Source organism: Fopius arisanus, unplaced genomic scaffold, assembly GCF_000806365.1.
Source record: "Fopius arisanus strain USDA-PBARC FA_bdor unplaced genomic scaffold, ASM80636v1 scaffold00024, whole genome shotgun sequence".
NCBI classification, from domain to species: domain Eukaryota; kingdom Metazoa; phylum Arthropoda; class Insecta; order Hymenoptera; family Braconidae; genus Fopius; species Fopius arisanus.
In genome coordinates, this window is record NW_011887763.1 from 42880 (window position 1) to 65527 (window position 22648).

The 22648-nt window shown below is 34.8% G+C and overlaps 3 protein-coding genes across 3 annotated transcripts in view; all 3 read right to left on the minus strand.

Moving 5' to 3' along the window:
* The window catches only part of cmpy (crimpy), a 12650-nt gene extending 6690 nt beyond the window's left edge, over positions 1-5960 (minus strand). The window contains exons 1-2 of the mRNA XM_011301806.1: positions 5222-5960; positions 4266-4405 (exon numbers count right to left, since the gene is read on the minus strand). Coding sequence (XP_011300108.1) covers positions 4266-4405; positions 5222-5367 — 286 coding nt within the window. The 5' untranslated portion in view covers positions 5368-5960. The remainder of the gene's footprint in view (positions 1-4265; positions 4406-5221) is intronic.
* A 4583-nt stretch (positions 5961-10543) lies between these two features.
* Positions 10544-14965, minus strand: LOC105264561 (uncharacterized). Its single transcript, XM_011301509.1, has 6 exons — positions 14742-14965; positions 14377-14621; positions 13765-14087; positions 13002-13245; positions 12235-12515; positions 10544-11118 (listed from the first exon to the last, which is right to left on the minus strand). The coding sequence occupies exons 1-6, from the start codon at positions 14809-14811 to the stop codon at positions 10884-10886; spliced, it is 1398 nt and encodes a 465-aa protein (XP_011299811.1). The 5' UTR covers positions 14812-14965; the 3' UTR covers positions 10544-10883.
* A 1124-nt stretch (positions 14966-16089) lies between these two features.
* Positions 16090-22648, minus strand: part of RIC-3 (RIC3 acetylcholine receptor chaperone) — a gene marked incomplete in the record, with an annotated part of 7701 nt that continues 1142 nt past the window's right edge. The window contains 7 exon segments of the mRNA XM_011301513.1: positions 16090-17489; positions 17778-17964; positions 19519-19682; positions 20058-20110; positions 21020-21209; positions 21487-21755; positions 22121-22474. Coding sequence (XP_011299815.1) covers positions 16686-17489; positions 17778-17964; positions 19519-19682; positions 20058-20110; positions 21020-21209; positions 21487-21755; positions 22121-22474 — 2021 coding nt within the window.

The following is a 22648-nucleotide window of genomic DNA, read 5'->3' on the forward strand; positions in this document are numbered from 1 at the left end:
TCAACAAGTCGTAATTTATTTTTCCCTGAAACTTCAAATTACTTCGCATTCCAAGTTTTTCATCGTCATAAGTTTATTTTATTTTTTTTGCTTCTGCAACATGGGAGAACAGGAGCTAGAATGGAATTTTTAATTCAACCGGAAATGTTAGAGGGTAATAAATATCCGTGAGGACACACCGAAAAATGGTGGGAGGATTTAAAGTGCATTTTAAACCTCACCAGTGCTTGTCATACGCAATTCAATTCGGGTTACCGTTATGCAAACGATGGTTCACCAATGTCCACTTGTAATCAACCGATAAAAATGGAAATGTATGATTACTTACTCGGAGCCATTCGGATTTTCAATACCACTTTTAACGAAAAATTATTTCAATTTTCCACTTCTGGATTTCAATGTGGATTTAGTTTTTGAATTATCATGGATCAAAAGGCAAGCGAACAGAATCACTGGGAAGAGATCATTACGAGAATCAATTGTGAGAGCATTTTTTTTTAATCAATTCGAATGAAAATGTTGAGGGCATTTTAAAAGGTTGTATTATACATGGAAATGCAATTTTAATTGTTCAGAAGTGCTTTGATAAAAGAAGAAAAATAAAAATTTATGACTTCAGTCGTTTTTATGAATTTTTTTTAATTGCATGAGTTTGAAATCTATTTCAATGAGAAACAGTCAATAAATTCTTCTCTTGTCTTGAATTGAACCCTGAAAATTGTAATCGGAACATTAAAAAAAAAAATTGTAATCGGAATATTTTTTTGTAATCGGAATATTTTTTTCCGAAATTTCAAAAAATTCCTGGAAAACTTTCGCGAATTTTTTTTTATAAAAAATTCGAGTAGGAAATTTTTTTTATGATTTCGATGGCGTTTTTTTGAGAATATTTTCCCAATTTTTTGTTTCAAAATAAAAATTTTCTGAAAAGTCTTCCAAAAATTTTTTGAAAATTTGGAAAAAAAATTCCGATTACAATTGTTTTTTCCCCGGATAATACATTTAAAATAATAATTGAGTTTGGATTAAAAAATGAAAAACCCGGGCTTTGAGGTCGAGGCGATCTCTCCAAATGAATTTTCCACCTGAATCTTGTGCAGAGGCTTGTCTAAAGAGCCATACGTCAACCTTCTAATAATCACCTTTAGCTCCAAGCGAAAATACCGCAATTTAAACCAGTACTCTTCATAATCAACAGAAAATTAATACAAGAGCGTCTTAAAGTCCTGATTGATGTTACAAACCGTCGGGAAAATGAAAGGATTCGTGTGGTACGAAAACTTGAGAAAGAGAAATTTAGACGATCTCAGAAAAACGTTTTCGCATCCAAGATCTACCCAAAGAGTAGGGGATGGGTTTATAGAGTGGCAAAAGAAGAATCCATGAGAGGAAGAGAGAGTTACGGAGAAGGTACGGTAGACATAAGCCTCGCTTTTTACACCGCCGACAAATCTCCAGGAGACGGCATTCGAGTTGAAAGCGGATTCGATCATATATATAAATTTTCGATCTAATCCATTTCTTGTATCCAAATATATCATAACTATAGGATTTTATTTATATTTATAATTTCTACGGACCGGAAATACTGACTCCATACCATGAAACATTATATCCTGTTTTGAAAAATTTTTCGAAAATTTGAATAGGAAAATTTTTTTGATTATTTCGATGGCGTGTTTTTTGAAAATATTGAAAAATCAAAAAAGTAAAAAACAACGGTATGATTAAAAGAAAAAATTATATTCGCAGAAATTACCGAAACAAATTTTTCAAAACGTTTTCCAAAAATAAAATTGTTTTGTATCCCGATTTTTTTTTTGTTTCAAAAGAAAAATTTTCTGAAAAGTTTTCCCGATATTTTGAAAATTTGTAAAAAATATTCCGATTACAATTTTTTTTTACCCGGGCATATACAAATGGAACTTTTTACGTTAGTATTTCTCGATAGTATTTCTGCACTTGCCTTTTCGCAAAAAAGATAGAAGCCTGTTTTATTGGTCTTCCCAGCAAATGCTTAAACTCCATCCGAGTTTATACTATCCTAGCTTCCCACTTTTAATGCTCTGCATATTTTAATAATTTTATATCACATGGAAAAAAATCCAGTAAAGAAAGTCGAACCAGAAATTATTCCCTTATCCCCAATCTCTACTGCAACATAAAACTTAAAAAAAAAGATATCAACAAGCATGAACAACAAAGAATGATTAATTGTGGAAATGAAAATCTCACCCAATTGGAGCTGATTGAAAAAGAAATTATCTGTCTTAATTAAAATTCTCACCATTCCCATTTCTACTTTTTATTAATTTGCGGAGGAAGAAAAAGGAATGATTGGCTGATAAGTGATCGTTATCGGAATTGGATGACGCAGCAGCGATAAAGTCCTTGGGGAATACAGAAGCCTTTGAATCCACCTGGAAAACCCTATTATGGATAGTCTAACGTTCTAACCATTCGATCAAGTCATTATCTTTCTTCATCCAACTCTCCAGTTTGTCGTGAGGACTCGCACGTTATTCCCGATGGAATTTTTTTCTCATATAAAATCGCAGATTATCTTCAACCAACAGCGATCAATCCAGCTTATTCCAAAGACCTGTTCATGGATCCCTCGAATTTATTTTCCAATTTGAATTTTTTCATCTATCAAACTCTCGCCGAAGACTGATAATGATCCGTGATTCTAAATTCTACGATTAAAAAAGCCCTTGGGTGGAAAAATGTAATCGGAATATTTTTTTCAAATTTTCAAAAAATTTTTATGAAACAGAAAAAATATCGGAAAATAAAATTATTTTATTTCTGGGAAAGGTTTTGAAAAATTTTTCAAATATTTGAGTAGGAACGTTTTTTTATTATTTAGATGGCGGATTTAGAATATTGAAAAATTAAAAAAGGAAAAAATAACAGTATAATTAAAAAAAATTATATTCGTAAAAATTTCTAGAAAATGATAAAAGAAATTGCGAAACAAATTTTTGAAAAATGTTTCAAAGCATTTTCCAAAAATACGATTGTTGAGACTCTTAGATTTCTTTTTTTCAAAAAAAAATTTCTGGAAAGTTTTCCAGAAATTTTCTGAAAATTCAGCAAAAATATTCCGATTACAATTTTTTTTACCGGTGCAGCTGAAATCGGAGCAATTGATTTCCGGATGAATGATAAAAATTTATAAGTCAAACACACGATTCGCCTAAAAAAAAAAATGTGAGTAAATAGATCTCCGCAAGAATTAACTCCACCAAACGTGGGAAGAAGTGGTTGATTCATAGGTTGTAAAAAAGGTGAAGAAAGGAAGTTTCAACGAACTTTAAATGATCTGGGTCGTTCCCCCATCCCGAAGAAACCCCAGACCGCCAAACCATCGTCATTCTAGAATTGGACACTTCAAGCGTGCACCTCCTATTTGCCCAACTTCTTTCTCCATTGAAAACCAGACAAAGCAAGAAAAAAAAAACCAGAAGAAGCAAAAATGCATAAAACTTCTAAACATATCCTTCATAAAGCCTCCATATCTCACAGCCATTACAAAAATATCGGTCACTGATTTACCAGAATATCCCTGTTATCAAAATTTCACAAATGGAAATATTTATCAGTTGAATTATTCCTTCAGCTTTACAAAATTTAAATTCACCCTCTCTTCATTTCCTACCAGCAGTCCTGTCATCCCTCGTCGGTGAACCCATAATATTCTATGAATACAGAGTAGTTGAATGCGCATTGTTGGCGTTATGCGAATGTCGTCTATTAATTCCGTATCAATTTAACGAGACAATACTAACATTTGCTATTTGACAACAGATTTCATTATTTTTAAATAAATTATTTTATTTTTTCCATACTCACTAAAGTCGTTTTCCAATTCTGATTTATTAAAACGGTTTGAATATCCGAGAGACCATTATTCATGCCGTTATTTCAGTTATACCCGAGAATTTTTATAATTTATCTTTTCACGTCATATTTACCCTGTCACAATAATGTCCAACGATAAATTCGCAGAAATTCAAAGCTGCCATTACAGAGGAATAATTAACCATCAAACAGTGACAGGCGCTCAGACACATTTAATATTATAACCCCGGGCTCGGACGAAAATATCTCAACGCTAATTAATTTCTCGGAATGATCTACTCCTAACGATGCACCGAAGCCATTGCCATTGTTTTTTTTTTTTTATTTTCACGAGCCACAAAGAAGTAGATGAAAGAATGTAGTGAGTGGAAAAAGAATAATAGACTTGCATTTCATCTTACTTGAGCATGTTCCCTCGTCCAATTCATCTGGTGGGCGAAGATTCTTAATGACACACTGGAGACCAACCGCACAACTACCAGAAAATCCGAACAATCCACCGCAGGGCTCACCCTCAACACGAGCACAAACTCTGCAGCATCTAATAATGACAAAGAAGAACAAGATAATATGAGAGATTATAAAATTTTATGATCCGTGATCTTTGCACATGTGCGAATACCTTTGCCTTCACAGCCCACCACTCCACCACCATAATGATACCGTGAAGTAATAGTAATAATAGAAAATCGTTGAATATGAGAGATAAAAAAAAACGATAAACCGAACATTTTGCTCAATTTTTATTTCTCGCGTTATACTTTTTATCCCAGAGCAAGTCGGGGATTTTCCACGTTGCTAGATATAAAAGTTTTTCATGAGAAAATCGGAGTACAGAGAGAAGAGCAGTAAAAAAAAAACGAAAAGAAGGGCAAAGGGGCAAGGATATAGACCCTTGAAAAATAATATCACGAGAATTTTCTGACGAATGTATACGATCCACTCGACTTCCTCGGAAAAACAATATCGATAAGAATAAAATGAATTTCTCTGCATTGTCTTTCCTCCCCATTCTTTCGCTCTGTCACTTTATCCTTTTATTTGATTTTATCATTGTGGTGGTGAAGAATCTTGAGAGTAACTGATGTCAAAAGAGAATGAAAAATAAAAGAAAAATCAACGATTGCACTTTGTTCCATTTATCTTCCATTAATATCAAGAAGATTCGTAGAAGGAAAAGAAGAAAAAAAATAATCAAAGAAGTGGGGAAAAAGTGTGAGAGAGCAAGTTCAAAGTTGAAACTGACAATTATAAAGTGAATTGTGCCGGACAGAAGAGGCCGTTGACATGGAAAAATTAAAGTTAAACAAATTCAAGTTAAACAAATAAAAAATAATGTTATTAAATAAATTTTTACCTGCATGGATCCCAAGTGAGACCACCGGGACAATCCTCATTTGTCAAAACATCGCACTCTAATGGTGAACAAACACACGAAAGTGCTCTCGCAACTGCCAGTGACAGTACGATAATGCCAATGATTAAAATCAACGATGCCCGCATATTTGATAACGCCCAACAAAAGAAAAAAATGATGAAACTAATTTAAAACCCTTTAACACCACCCGGGTTTGAGTCTCACTTCACCAATCTTATCAGTTCTCCTAGGATCACCTGGACACATTTGCTGCAATAAATTCACTCCACTCACACACGTGCCCTTATCATTCCCAGAGTCACCAACAAATGAACAATAGATTCGATACTGTTCTTAAAAAATAAATAATTCAATCTCGCGACATGGTTGTTGTCAATCCCCCTGAAGAAATACGAGAGCTCGTGACGTACAGTAATCACCGAGTGCCCGTCAATTTCCAATCAATCGATAACCACTAGGATGTTCACGATATGGAAATTTACCGCAGAATAGATTTATCATCTATTTCTATCCACGTGTGGCCCTGTTCCATTACGAGGTACGTCAAAATTTTTTACCAATGGATTCTATTTGGAAAATAATGGAGATGTTGATGGATGTCACAATTTCTATTGATTATTCTTATTTCTTTATGATTTTTTTTTGGTTTAGTTGGGTTTTTATTGCTCTGGATGGGGAATTCTTCAGGATTATCACGATCTGGTGCTGGGACTGCTCGTTGCCGAGGGTGAACGCGCACTGAGTGGAGGAAAACGCGTGAAATGCCACCAGGTATTCCGAGCCGTGTGTTGAATATGTACATTCCACCTCCGGGCGCGTCGGCGCCCTTCGATACTATTCATCCCAGACATTCGACGGATTCTCACCAGCTATTTTCCTCGTCACTGACTTTCAAAAGACTTATGGCTATTTTTATACCAGGGTTTTTACTGTCGAGGTGTGATGATATACTTGAAACTTATTTCTGCGAATTAATCGCGGAGAAAATGTACTTGAATCAAGTAGGGGAGAGTGGAGCATAATGGAACGCATTCAATCCTCAATAACTCGTGAACCGCTTAGTGGAATTTCATAATATTTTTTTCATTTTAAAACTTAAAAACAGAACTTGAGAATGAAATAAAAAATGGGGAATTTCACTCTGCCAATCGGATTTTATTCGCAGTTGAAACCGGTCCGCTTTGCTCCACTCTCTCCTGTAGACTCGGGGCTCAATTAATATGTATAAATTATTTTTTAAATAAATATATTGATAAAATATTGATATAATTTTGTTCTATAGTTAATATCCCTTTGTTGTGTGTTTTTTAAAATATATTTTGCACTCGATTTGAACACGATAAACTCACAGCAAGTAGTAATACTGCGTCTTAGGTCAGACATTGAATATCCCACGAGTGAAATATGAGTGTCAATAATTTTTCTAACAATCAGGAATTCAAGAATATACTCCAGGATAATTTCGTAATATCAGGACAGCATCCCAGTTAGTTCCTGGTGATCAAGCGAATTTAAAAAACTTTCTTTACATTTCTAGAGCGCCAGATTGTCTAGATAAACGAGAAAAATGTATTGCCATCAACCTCAGCCGGGAGAAAGACAAAATGGATAATTTAATGTACCAACGAACGAAGGGACAGGAAAAACTACAAACGGTGAGGCAAAGTATAAAACAAAAGGAAAGAGACTGTACGTAAATGTATCCTGACTAAACTCAATTACCCCTCGATCCCTTTAGTCTCAACAAAATGGTTCTTGGGTTATTTCCACTCCTATCTTTGCGTGCATAGATACAATGATGGGTAAACACATCGAGTTTGGTTGAGAATGGGAAGAGGGAGAGAAATGAAAAAAAATAATAATACAAAAATGGAGTGCCTCAACCAGAACTTGAGGTTTGTATGGAGAATCCTAGGGACGGGAATACACCTTCGCCTGGGGCTGGGGAATTCTCTCTCACACCTTTTATCCTCAAGAAAACAGTTTATTTCGTATTACCGTTGTTTTTCTGTATCCCGCACATAAATATAATCTTTCTGATTTTCTTCCCTATCCTGCATTATTCTTCATAGCACTTGTAGGAATTATTTCAGAATTTTTTCTAATATAAAAATATAGGACATTACGCAACTAGTGCGGAAAGCAGACGGTTACTCACGAGGGCAGCGCATAATTAAAAAAAAAAAAATATTCGCAAAAATTTCTGGAGAATTATTTAAAAAAATTCCGAAACAAGTTTTTGATAAATTTTTAAAACATTTCCCAAAAATACTATTGGCCTATCTCCCGATTAAAAAAAGAAAAAAAAAATTCTCTGAAAACTTTTCCAGAAATTTTTTCAAAATTTGGAAAAAATACTTCGATTACAATTTTTTTTTACCCGAGTCTATTCTGGATGATGATGAATATGCATATTAATCCGATAGTTGCACTCGAGATGATGTGATTCTATAAATGAATGAAAAAAATTCAAATAAACCCCGATCCAGCGTTGTTAGTGATTACATTAGAATTTCAATTGACGATAGATTGGTGGAACGCTTTTCCGACCTGCAGTTTACAAGAGGAAAACTCCATTTGTAAACTCCGAGCAAAAAACATTTTGCATAAGAAAAATTGGTGATTTCATCAGATTTATTCCATATTAAGAAGCGAGGGAATTTCACCCCAAGTAAAATTGCATTCTCGTATTGCATATTTAAGAAGGAAATTACAGAGAAAATTTGTTCCACCACAAATCACAAGCAGCTGAAGTATTTTATACGGACAATCAGTCATCAATTTTCAATACTCCCCTGAGAGCTTTAAAACCGTTTATTTCCGGATGAATTCATTGAAGAAGTGAGTAATAATGAAATTATTCTCATGATTATATAATGAAAAATCTGAAAATGAGAAATTCGTTAAAAAACCAGAGGAGGGGTTTTAAAAAGGGAAGAAATTTTAATAGAATCGTCGATTCTACTCCCACCACCCACTCTTGCATCCATGTAGATGAATTCCCTCCCATCAAGCGATACCAAAAGTTTTCCATAGACGGATGATGACTTTCAAAAAGTTTCTATTGCGTGGCATCTTAATGTTAACTTAATGTTTTCCCTCTGTTGTACTTTTGTTATGGTCACCTATTTACTTAGTGACCGCACTCATCGTTTCCAACTTTGAAGCCCCAAATCCCCGTCTTATGGAGTGACCCAGGACAACAATAAATGGAATAACTGAATTATTCAAAGAGAATAAAAATGTGGACATTCATTGTACTCATGCAAACAAGGGCCTTTTGCCTGCAGTACTATAAAATATCTCTGACTTCATAATTTTAATTTCCTTCACTCGCTCTCTCCGCTTATTCTCCAGTAAACTTGGTAATTGAAGAAGACAGGGGGACAAATGAGAAAGTACTTGTGATGTAATTGTCAGATTGAGTTTAAACCACAACGTTGTGACATGAATGTTCACAATTCAAAAATGGACACGATGGATCAGCAAATATTAAATATATGAAATATATAATTTACATCGAATTTATTTTTTTATATCCATGAAAAATCTTTCAACTTTTTCTCAATATTTCAGTGTAAACCCCAAAAAACTTGAGATTTTACGAAAAATTCAATGAAATCCAATATTATTTATTTATAAATATTCAGATGACATAAAAAAATTCCAATCTTCCTGGATTTTCAGTGTAATTTTGAAATTTGAAATATCACGATGTCCTCTCAATTTATTTTTCATTTTTTATTTGATTTAAACAATTTCTTTATTGTTGGTTAAAAAAAGAGTACGAAAAAATGGAAAATTCCTCGCAGGTAAAGGAAAACTCGAAAAAAGGCACTCGACTAAGTCCCTCTATACGTTTTATACGATTGGGGGATTTTTCGTGGGTTTAGCGAAAAGTTTTTCAGAATTCGTCAGGGATATGGAAACGGGTATTGGATCGATGGTAGAACGTCGGCCATTAATTTGAATAAAATATCGGATTCACGAAGATATCTCTTGAACCTTATATATGCGGATTGATCCAGAAGATACCGTGAAAAAAGGATCGTAAAAATAAATGTGGAATAAAATTCTTCGCATGATTCAAATTAAGGATGTTTCATCCTTTCATCTGAAATTTACGTTTTTTTCATTTCTCTGCAAAATTTTTTCTAAAAAAAATAATTAATTGAAATTAACAGTAACGAATACAAATTTCAAAGAGATTTATTCAATTTAATGTTTCAATGTTCATCAATTTAATTGATTCGTTTAAAAATATATTTTTTTTCATTCACTGAATTTCTTTCTCAGTGCGGAAAATGAATGAAAGATAAATAATGATGGAATAGGTAATTAGTTTGGAGTAAAAATGGGGGTGAAAAAAAATTTGTAGTCGCTGTATATTTTCACGAGGGGACGAGGAAATCCTAACTAGCGAATCAAACTGATGGAATAGGTACTCAGTTTGCATCCGAATAAGCTCTAGCGTCGCCAGCAGTTCTTCCCAGCGGTAATTCAATTGAGAAACTGAATAGACCACTTCGTTTCATTCAGCTTGAAAATAATTATATGTCTGTCCAATCTACTCGTTTCTCTTCCTTCTTTTATCTCAACTCCAGTTGCCTACGAAATTAAATGCTACTTTCCCTCGTCCATTTCAATTTTTTTTTTGTATTCTCTCCCTGTCTTCACCACCTACAATTCAAATGAACCAATTCAATGCGTACCAATTGGCATACTCCTTTTTTCTTCTAGGTGCTACAAACACAAATTCCTTAATTACTTTTTTTGTTTCTCTCTCGTTTTCTCTCTCACTCGCTCATTCTGTTACTTTCAACTTTTAGGTGGTAAAAAAAAAATGGGAATGTTCGCGCGGGGGTAATTTAATTGGTGGAAACTTTCGCATGACAAAAAGTTGAATTATTTTACGACTTTTTCCTAGGGACGATTTCAAACTTCAAAATGTCAGCATCAAACTTCAGTGGTGGGTGGAAAATTCATCGGATTTTTTTAGGAGGTATTTTCCAAGGTATTTTGATACAATGGTTTAACAAATGGGGGGGAGGGAGGGGGAGATTGTCGAGTTTTACGAGGATTTGCGTTTCTCTTGACTTCTGGAATGAAGACTTGGTGTTATTACGGTTCTTTTACTACTGAGGAGAAATTTTGTGGTCAATTTACTTTAATCTACTTTTTAAATTCACGATATCTTCTTCGCGATTAAAAATTATCTGAATAATCATTTTGAAATGTTCAAAAAAAACAAACTGCTTTTTATTTTTGATACTGACCTCCACTCCATAAAAAAACCGGAGATAAATTTATTAATCCATTCTTTATTTTCTCTAACAAAGAAATTTTTTTACTGCAATCGCAAAATCAATGCCAACAGATTCCTCGATCCGTTAATTACCCGAAAAACGAAAAAAAAAATGTACACAGTGAAAAATAGCAATTAAATTGTTTCAATAAAATTACGAGAAATTTTTCCTTGTGTGGTGGCTGTGAAGATAATAAAAAAAAATGCCTGAGTTATTCCTACGACTAAATTAGACATTCTCAAGTGTGTCTAGAGATAAAGAACTGAATGCACTGGTGTTAACACTATTTTTGGATGAACGTCGGAATGTGTATGTGAGGATGTAATTTAAGAATTTTATGAGGGTCCACGCTCCTCCTCACTCTCTGAGAAAGAGGCTTGATCCATGGTTTGAGGTGATACGGATTCCTCAAGGATAATATCCTCGGGTGGTACTATCCCTTGGAGATGTCTCGCCTTCTCCTCGATCTCGGGTATTTTTTCGTGAATCAGCTTTTCTACATCTACTTTATCCAGCTCATCCTGGAGGCGTTTCTTCAGTGGCCCCTCAATGGCGTCCATTATTTGATACCTTGAAAAATAACAGTTAAAATAAATGAGGGCTCACGAGTGAGTCTCATGTGGATAGAAATAAATCTCGTCTTTTCTCCCTCAATCCTTAGTAATTAGAACTGAAATTCTCGTGCATGCATTACTATTTTCACCCAGCAACTCCATATTTTTGTTTGACCGAGTTTTCTCACTCGAGTGAAACCACTTGACTGTTAATTAATTCCATTATTTATAATTGATTATTACATTCGATATTCTCAGAGAGAAATATTTGCAGACTATCTTTGACAGTTTGACACAAGAAATGGATAATTCCATTTTTAATGCATGAAAATTTTTACTTTAAACTTTTCGCAATTTTTCCAGTGAATATAATTTTTTTTACCGACTAATTATCTCGCTCTATCTTCCACTCAGATTATTGGCCAACTCGCCTCAAAGTCGTTGCACTCTATCAAAGTGTATAAATTTATCGCGATTTCCACAATTACGTAATTCAAATTCTTTACGTTACTCCTGGTGTACATAAAATGGAGTGTAAATAAAAATATGCGCAACATAAAACAAGCAACTTTAAATATAAAAGGAAAGTTGAGCTAGCCGTGGAAGGAGAACAGAAATTCCAATAGAAAAGAGGATTGAATGTAAAGGACACCGAAAGTTCTGCAAATAATACAACTATGTGATATAACTCAGAGTTGAAAGAGTTCCTCGAGAGTTAAAAAACAAAATTCATGTTTTCTGTCAACTTTTCTCCAATACTCGAGCCTAATTGAAAACGATAAAAATACGTGACATCTTCCTCCATAAAAAAATGAGAAGCTGATGATGATCAGAGACGTACACGAATTTTAAACCTAAAATTATAAATATTTTCCTGTGAAAAAATTATTTTATCAATAATTCGAGACCACCAAATTCCTCATAGATCATATTGCTCCAAAAAAATGACAACTCCAAAGTTTCCGACTCAGTATATCATTTCCACAAACGAAATATTCGCCAATACAATTTGTCCGCTCGACTGCAACTGGGGAAACCCCCGAAACTCACTCCGCAAAAATAGAATTGGATTTACGTGATTCAATATGTTGTGAATAATGCGACAAAAAAAATGGATACATAAAATATTTACCTCAATAAATTCGGTAGTACGTTTATCCCAGCCTCCATAAGATAATCTAGGGTACCAGCACCGTGTATCCTTGCTTGAATATTGCCAAGCTCAAGATTAAGCTCCTCCAGGGAAGCACGTTTCCTGGTATCCAGCGGCTGACTCAATTTCACTTGAACACGAAAATACTGAACCGTAAACGAGACGGTTCCGGCTCGAGACAGAAATCCACCGATCACACTAACTTCCCAGTGGCTCCTGCCCTCAATCTCTTGAGTACCCACGTCCACTACAGCATACACCTTCATATGATTTGACATTAGAGAAACATTATCAGAACACCCAATTACTCACGATTTAATATAATACGGCCATTCCCTTATCATCTATTAATTACCAACCAATAATGCAAAAAATATCTAATAATAATGTACATAATCAAATAATCATGGTGATTAATTCAAAAAATTAATTACAATGTGAGCTCTTTCCGTTTCCGGTTGACTTTTTCAAATATAATATTAAAAAAACAAACTGAATCGATTGCGGAGTGTTTACGATTGTTGGGAGGAAAACCGCAATTCTCCTTTCCTCAGCCTTTAAATTTCTAAATCCATTTACCTCGGAAGGTTTTAAGATCAAGTTAATACGCTCAGCGTATTTTATTTCGTCGTAGTTTTTCCATTGACAATGGCATAAAAGACAGGAGGATTTGGGAAAGAGCACCGAGCTAATAAAATACGGGAGAAAATAATAAAACCACCGCAGAATAAATGAGAAACATTTACCGTGCCGTTTTCCATAGTAAGGGTAATATTTCCCATGCGATAAAAACTTGCTAGTCCGGTAAGCCATGTATGGGTTGATGTGACAGTGAAAATTCCTCCACTCTGTGAATAATCTTTAATCCTGTACGGATCGTATCCCATATCGGATACTTGTTTCCTGGCTTCGGCAACAGCCATATCAAAGGGTGAAATTGAGTTTGGAAAATACTGAGGTAACTGAGATATTTGCTTGTTTACTTCTCCCCTGAAACATTTCAAAGAGTACAATATCAGGTTTAACGCTGAGAAAATAAGTTTTTCCCTCTCATTATGTATACATATCATATATATATACATGTATATTCATATTTCCTGATAAATCGAAAAAACGTCATGTCATAACCGAAATTCCATCACTCCATCCAGAAAATCCAAAAAATCGGTAAACAAAATTGTAAAATTATAATAATCGAACGAATTTTTACTGGTAATAATTTTAGACTGATGCACAATTGACTGACATGAATTCATAAAAATTTATCGATTACACCGGAAAAGATAATGACCCTGAGACAGTTCCCCCATAGACTGAACTACTGGTGGTAATCTAACGGCTTCACTTTAATCCAGGCAGAGGCAGTTACAAGTTGGATGACCCCTTCGGGCAAGTCTCTAATGGATCCCTTCTGGGTTACAAAACAACTCAATAGAAACTTTAAATAGATGCACATGTATCCGCCATTAAATGAACTCTCCTGATAGGAGTGATCGATAACACGCTTACTTTACGTTTGTGTTGACCTCCTTGAGGATGAAGGGCTTGATGCTGTCAAACAAGAACGATCCCAGTGAATTAACAAAACTTTGAAAGAACGAAGCTATGGCATCAAGATTGGTGAAGTCCATGTCGATAGTTTCAAATGTAAGATCCATATCGATGTCCTCTGCGTAGAGTTTACCATCGATTCCAACTTGCAGCTTTGCCAAACCCTGGATAGCTACGTTCTTCAGGATCACTGTGAAATTACCATTTGACGCTAGCCACAGATATTCAGCATTATAAAGCCCACGAATATTGAGAATATCAATTGTCAGCTCGACTGATACCTATTAAAAAAACGTATTCAAATTGTTATTGCAAAAATCCAATTTTAACAGACAGATATTTGATATAAAAAATAATGAAACTTGATAGGACGTGAGTACAATTGAAAAAAAATGATCATAATTGTAATATAATGAGGAATAATTAATTAATTAATTGATAGGCGATAATTGGCGTTGGTAGAATAAAAAAATCAACCTTGGCGTAATAAATTCAATCATGTAATTTTTTTTTTGATATTATTAATTGAGAATTTGATACCGTAGATTGAAATGAATTTTTTCGTCTCACCTGCATCTGCGCCAATTCCGAATGAATATTGGCAATTCGAAATTTCGATAACCCATAGACATTAACATCAGTAAAATGCATAGTAACCGCTGTAAATGTCTGTTTCAATTCAGGTATAGACATAGGATCGGGTATTGGTGCACCCGGAAGTCCAATTGGATCATCCTGCTGATAATGTTTCAAAATCATTCGGATGTGATCACCGATTCGCTGTTCCCCCTGTGCCAATTGTCGTTTTGTCTCATCTAGAATCACAATCAAACACTAATTCACCCAGAAATTCGAATGGTACGTGTTGCCTGGACTATTTTAAAGTGTAATTAATCCATTCTCTCTGTAACGATAGAAAAATATATTCTCTGTACCATCACTAATGGAATCACTGGTGCACACGTGAGTGGAGAAAAATAAAAGTAATAACTTAATTAATTTCATTTTAATGGCAATGAAGAGTAACACAGACTGAATTATGGATGGATTAAGCCAAACTAATTTATTCCACGCTCGGTTGAATGGACATGCTGCCGACTAATTTCGTTCGTATTTGACGTAAATGCGTCAGTAAACTCGTCGAGAGACTATCATCCAGGTCATTGACGAGGGCGAGGGTCATTCGTTTATCTTCCTACTCTTCTCTTTCTTCTGCCCCACTACTTCCACTGATAATCATCATTGTGTGTACTTGGTAAATAGTACGGCTAGTTTCGATAATTCATGACTTCATCGGGAAATTTATCACTTACTATCCAACCAAAGGCCTAGGTCTCACTCTCATTCATCTCTCAAAATTCATTCACATACATTAATTATTGCCATTCTATTTCGTACGGCCATCGCACACTCAGAAAAAAAAATCAGCGATTTTTCTTTTCTAATTCGAGAGAAATTCATTCGAAAAAAAAATAATTGTTGCAGGGATCAGTATTTCTATGGATAATTAACTCAATCATCAATCCTGCAATTTGATTCACTAGTTCGTGAATTCAATGCCCTTTTCTCGAATTTCCTTTCAACATGCAACTCACGTTCCTGGAAAAATCTAAAGAGCGGGTATAATTGATCCATCAGTTATTCACGGCTATTAATGACGTCGAGGCTAATTCGCGGAATGGAAAATTGATGTCAATGAATTTCTACTCGAGACGTAAATCTTTGATGAAATGATTTTCTGGCAGAAATTCTCGCGCTTCATGTTTCATAAATTGAAAATCAATGGGGTAATAGAGGACAAGTAGCAGTGATAATAATAATCAGGAAATGAGTACAAATTGCTGAGTAATTAATGTGGAGTTTAATGAAGGGAACGGAGGGGGTGAGGACTGATAGTAGTGATATTCATTTCACTTACTTGTTTTTCCGGTGTTGGACGTTTTGCATTTGATACTGTGTACTTGCAGATGACAACTCCAGTAATTAATTCCATTGATTCCAATCTCTCATAATGCATGAACATTATGAAATCAGCGAAACATTTATGCCATTGGCTTTAATTCAGTGTGTATTGATAATCTCTATTGATTTCATTATTTCAATTCATTTGAAAAGCTGTGAATCAATGGTGATTCTGTTTCACAATCAATTAAATTTGTATTGATTTGAATAATTATAATTAATAATGGTAAAAATAACAATAAACTTGCTTTCATATGCAGAATTATAATTCCTCCAAACCGAATGAATAATCTGGGTTGCACAATTCAATGAATAACGATAATCAATTAATCCTTCGTATTTATTAGATCAAAAACATTGATGAGCATTCAATTGTTGATAACAATAATGGAAGATACTCAACACGGGACTTGGATGGGATCAGTAACAATCAACTTTACCTCGTTATCTAATAACTAGGTCTTTCCAGTTAAATATGTGTAAATGATTTGTTGTATAAAGTTGGCTGCACTCTAAACTTTTTTTATAATCAATACAAGAAACGTGAACATTTTCATTAAATCTACATTATTCCTGAATCCATTATTCTCAACATTTTTTTAAATGAAAAATATCCAACATTTCTCACTCGCTATCTCCGGTCAAATGTTTTATTATTTTTACTCGTGAATTAAATCGTTAGGAAAATTTCGGAATTCAATGAGTGAAATCACGTTATTGTTGAAGTCTAATGGTATTCAGAGGATAAGATTCTGCCATATTCCACTACTCGTGAAAATCTATGCAATACGGAGGAGATTCAGGATTATTCGCCAAAAGACTAGTAAAAATGAAATAACAATTCTTGCTTGAACTTTTACAATCGTACCAAATAAATGGAAAATTCGATTCAATTAACTCGATTTTCAATTGACAGTTTATCGTTTTTCCTTTGGCGCATCTTCTTCACTATTATCTTCAACATCACCATCATCATCTTCTTCATCTTCCTCTTGGCTTCCGTCATTATCGTTATTTTCAGGAGACATTTTTACACCCTTCAATTTATCGATACCGGTAAATTTTTTGGACTGGATTTTTTGCACTTCGGTTTGTTCTCCTTCTTCGTCCTCTTCCTCTTCCTCTTCTTCTTCCTCTTCATCTTCCTCTTCCCCTTCCTCTTCATCTTCCTCTTCCTCTTCCTCTTCATCTTCATCTTCCCCCTCCTCTTCATCTGTCTCCTCTTTCTGGATTACTTTCAAATCTTTATGGTGAATTACCTTCTGTACTGGTTCCTTCTCCTCGTCCTCTCCTTCCGTTTCTTCCTCTTCCTCCTCCCCTTCATCTTCCCCGCCCGTTCTCTTCAAACTCTTATTATCCGTGTATTCTTCCTCATCAACATCACCCTCTTCCTCCTCATCACTCCCTTCCTCCCCTTGTTTTACTCCTAGCATATTTATTCCTTCAATCTCATTCACTTGCTCCGCACCTTCAGCCACTCCATCTTCCTTTTCACATTTTCCCTCCACCTCTCCATCTCCCACAGCTCCTTCAAACGTTTCCTCATTATCATGTTGTTCTCTTACAATTTCCTCTTCATCTTTCACATCACTGATAACATTAATCTCTTCTTCATCAATCAACCTAGTCGCTGGTATTTCGCTATTTTGCATTTTCCCCGCTTCGTCGTTCGCTAAAATTTCTCCATCTTCATTCGAATGCTCAATCGAGTCTATGGAGTCCTAGGGAATTGAAAAATTGAAGATTACTTTGATACCTGGATCGAAACTTTGGCATTCTTTCTATTATGTTTTGCAGCCAGATAAAATGTTAATTTCCGAAGCCTCTAACATAGAAACAAATTACTTCAAGCATTGGAAATGGCAACTGAATTGTTAATGGTTCTGTGATAGTAATAAAAAAGATAATTAAATGCGATAAAATATTAAATGAATTGAAGAATCACCAAATAATAACTAGGCTCCGTAGAATTCATTTGTGACTGATGATTAATTTTAATACTTCCTTACAGGTGAATTCTGATCGTGACTGATGAGAGACAGTGTCACTTTGCTTGACAATACGATGGCAGCTTCGGAATTTTCCTCGGAGCTTTCCTCCTGCGTCTCCGAGTCTGATACCAGTATTTCACATTGAGGTGGAAGTGTACCCTCGAGATAAATTGGCTTCGGCGGTGTCCTCTCACGTTCTTCCGGGCTGGAAAATTACATTTTACGTTACGGTGATAATGTCAATAGCACTCCATCCCGATTCAAATTTTGTTTCAAGTTATAATTGATAAGTTTATTGTTCATGAACGGAAGGAAATGTTGAAAATATAGATGCATTTACCGAAAGTTCTCGTGTGGCAATTTATGTGTCTAATCTTTCATTTGCATTACAAATAAAACGGATTTACAAATGTCAACATTACACAGACAATTTCTGCAGATATTTAATGATCTCTTGTGCACTCGAAATAAAATCGACTTATCTCAGCCAGACAGTTTTCTACGGACTCATTCAAAATTAAATAGAATGCATGTTTGGCGACGGCTCGGATCCAGTGGCTTCTCTAATAGTCCAGGGCACTGCCACTGCAAAAGGGATTAGGTACGAACGTCTCTAAGAGGATGGAAGACCACGACAGCCTCTAGCGAAGCACAAGTACCACAAGACTCACAGAGAAACACTTGGAACGAAAAATGTCAAGTGGAGTGACTGATAAATACATCAGTAGCAAAGTGCTAACGGGAGATAAATCGACTTAGCTATTCGGTGATTTTTTTTTCAAAATATCTCCGATACTAACAAAAACGAGAATTTCTATAATCGCATTTCCTATAGCTCTCAATCAATCACCCCTACTAAAAAATTGATGATGAAAAATTCAATAGATTTTCACCAATATTTAGAACTGGCATTCAGGTATTCACCGTTGTGATAGGAATATTTCTATTTCGATGAGATTCATCTGGATTTTTTATTATTAATATTTTGGGAATAAAAAAATATTTATCTTTTATAAATGAAATGGGAATACGTGAAATTTTCGATTCTTTAAGAATATCGTCGTCCAGCATCGAACAGATAATAATTAGCGGTTGCCCGATTTAACTTTTGATACGTCAAGTATTCTTGGAATTTGCATCGAAATTAAGGTAGAATATTTCTGGCTATAATGGCGCTCATCCTGTCCGCGAATAATTGGATTCCACATTTTCATAGAATTCACAATAAAGTGATCCTCATTGGATTCTTTTTTTTGTTAATAAAGTTCCTGAAATACCACACGAAGTTCCGTTCGTTCGGACGTTGCAAAAATTTCGATTGAAATTCCCCGCGAATTTCAATGTAAATTAGAGAGAATGGATCAAAGAGAAAAAAAAATGGAAAAATATCTCGACAAATAAAAAACGACGAGATCTCATCCGTCATGAACTGCAAACAAAAGATGAAAAATTGGAAGAAAAATTCCATTGTTATCTTCGATGAGTTAAAAATCAATTAAATATCATTCGACTGCTACGAAAAATTCCTGAATTTCCTTCAATTAATTTATCAATATTTGTTCTTAAATTTCTTCACAAAAAAATCCAAACACAAATTACGACTTTGAACTCATGAGCAACGAGATTTGAATTCCTTAATCATGCCGTTGAAAACGAAATGATTTCAAACTCATAACTTATAATTCCGATCTCATTAATTGAGAATTCAATATTGTAATTGGTATTCGCGATTTTAATCTCGTAATTTACGAGAGAGTACCTGTGTCCATCAGGAAAAATCGGTGTAGTGGGTCGACTAATTTTCTGACCACTCTCAGAAGTAGCTGTCATCTCCATTCCCATGACCTTCATCGCCGACCCTGAGTCATCGGTTTCCCCCATTCCATCTTCACCCTGATAACACTGTTTATCCAAATATTCCCCCTGAAATGAGAAATACGCCGTTTATCAACTCCATCTTCATTTTCCATTTGATAAAACCAAAGAAGCGTCAGAGGACTGGTCTGTCTTCTCAACGAGTTATTTGCTGTAATATTGCAAAATCGCACGACCATGCACGCAGAACACATGTGAAACCAGTGTACTCATATCTTCAATTATTTAAACCACCACAATGTTATTAAATAATATCGCATAAGCGCCAATAAACGAAAAAATTGGAGTAATACAAAAATTAACGTAAATCGGATTTCTTGAAATAATAAAGTGGTTGAAAATTCAATTGAAACCAACGGGATTACATCGATAATAATTTTTTTTCGGCTGTTAGAACACTCATCGGTTCCATTGATTGGTTACCTTTGACTTTAGGGCAACCCCCGCCGGACCGTTGGAATTTGGAGCTTCATCCACTACTCAAAATATGAAAATCATACATTTTACTATTTTTTATCCTATTTTTTCTATCCTATTCGACACATGTTGCACCGAGTGAAGAATTCATAGGAGAAGTAGAACCGCTATAATTGCGTAATTATTTTTATAATTATTTCTGTATCAATCATCGAAAAACTGGCGGTATAATCAATATCCAGTTTCTGGTTTATCTTTATTTTTTTACTTCTACTTCGCTGTGGAATTGAATTTCACTGGTAAGAATAAATTATAAATAATGATGATCATGTTTCACGGCAAAGTTGAAAGCATGAGGGACAATTAGAACACACCAACGTGCAAGGTCTAATTTCTAATATAAAAAAACCTTTCCATGTCATAAAAATTGTTTCGTAATTTTGATATCAATGCAAAAATTAGAAAAAAAAACTGAAGTTTCATTCTTTATCAATGACAAAGACATATCATATATTGGGAAAAAAATTGTTCGTAATGAGTCTTTTAGAACCTGTGTATCTGTGCACTGGGGATTTTGTACGATTGTACGTGACAAATTGCCCATTTGTACGACAATTCTTTCCATCGCTGCCTCGGTGTCTGCCAATCGTTGTATCAACTGATTTACCTCAATGTCCCCAGCTGCCTCTATCGTGTCCAGCATGTGCAACATTACACCGATATTTTCAGAATAATTAAATTCGCGGATTCATGGCTTATTGTGTTTATCGTCCCACCCAGAATATCATAGACTTTGATTCAACGGGTCTTCATCATTTTTCAGATTCTTTTTTTATTTCATACTAATTATGAGATCATTAATGTGCCGTGAAAATATTTATGAATAACGCCCACTGAGAAAAAATTCCATTTGACTTGTGCAAAACATAAAAATTTTTATACTCGAAAAAATTATTATGATCACTTACGTGCTTGAAGCTCTTGAATCGTTGGAAGTGGCTGTTTGGGTGAAGGCGATCTCTCTTTTCGGTAAGAATTAGTACCAGTTATTGCAGTGGAAAGAATGTCAGGATTGAATACACGATCCCTGAATTCCCGTTCTGCCTCGGGGTTTTGATAATCCTGGTAAATTTCATTGTTTGAATTTTTCCGCAATATCTGAAACCAGAAAGCGTGCACCAGTTTCCCAATTAGTCTGAAATACGCCGATGAAAATTAAGGGGAGATGAGCTTATCCTATGGATAACGACATTAAAACTACGCGAAAAACATGTCTGAATATTATTTGCCAGAATGCAGCACAAATAAAATTTATTACAAAGGAATATCCCACGATATTATTGAATATTTAGGACCAGTTCATTGTAAATTGTTATTATCTATTATTATTTATAATTTTTATCCAAATTATGCGGCGAAATGTTGAGTAATTAACCTTGGCAATAGTGTACAGGAAAAAAAGGAGAATTCCGATGGTGTAGAGTGGCAGAATGATACCCATGGTACCACCACCACCACTGGGTGGTGGTACAACACGTCCAGGTCCACCCATTGGAGGTCTCATTTTCTGGACGACAACGTGTTCTGGTCTTCCATCAACCCTGGGGACAATGTGCGATGTGGGAATGGCTCTTCCACGTTCTCGCATTGCTGGATGTAAACCACCAGCATGAGGAGGGAGACGTCTCTCTTGCCTCAGGGGTGCTGAAAAATAAATCATTATTTCCCGGAAATCAATACATTTTATCAAATATTTTTCTGATATAATTGGTTCATGCCGAAATATGCTAATGACAGATGTTATTACACAAATCCAGAGACTATATTCTTAGAAAAATTTCAGCGTGTGTGATTATTTGGCAATCTGCCAGTGTTAAATAGACAGCTCGGGCTTGCAATCCATATATATCCACTGACCTTTTCAAAATTGGAATCAACGGTTTTTGGTTGATTTCGGGAAAGAAAAACGACAAATTTTTTTCCAACCGGTTAATTCATCAACTCAAATGCACAATTGTTATTTCAAAATTTTTATTGAATTACGTGCTGTCATGTTCAATTTTTCTTACTGTGTGGCATTAATATATGATATCGTATTAGATGGGGAGTCCCCAATTGCGCCAATGGTACCCCAAAATTATTCCTCAGACATAATGAACTGTTGAAGGACCTTATCTCCTCTAGAACTTGTTTGTGGGTTTTTCCAAGTCTTTCCTTTTCTGCCAAGAAAGATGACAAGTCAATGCCACATCTTGCCAGAACTTCGTCACGACAAAAACTTGCACTCTGTGATGTCAATTTATTCGTTCGTAATGCATCTCGAACACGTGGGTCTATCTGATGGTGTTTCAATATATTCTGACACATCTCTTGGAGAATGTCCACAGTATTTACGTCACTCTCGAATATCAAATCGCAGCAGACTGATGATATAGAAAATTCGGGGGAAAATTATCATGAATTATCATTATCATTTATAAATCCCTCGTATCACAAATTAATTCATTCTCAACTAATATAAAATTAATATGAATCAGATGATTGATCAAATACAATATCAACTTGATGATTGAAAAAAAAAATTATTTTATTGTCAA

Bases quoted from the DNA above. Each gene is read 5' to 3' on its own strand.
- LOC105264561 (XM_011301509.1), bottom strand. From the start codon at position 14,811: ATGAAATTAATTAAGTTATTACTTTTATTTTTCTCCACTCACGTGTGC. The intron at 12,516-13,001 runs GTAAATGTTTCT...AATCATATGAAG, and splicing joins TTACTATGGAAAACGGCACG to GTGTATGCTGTAGTGGACGT. The intron at 11,119-12,234 runs GTAAATATTTTA...TTATTTTTCAAG, and splicing joins GTACTACCGAATTTATTGAG to GTATCAAATAATGGACGCCA.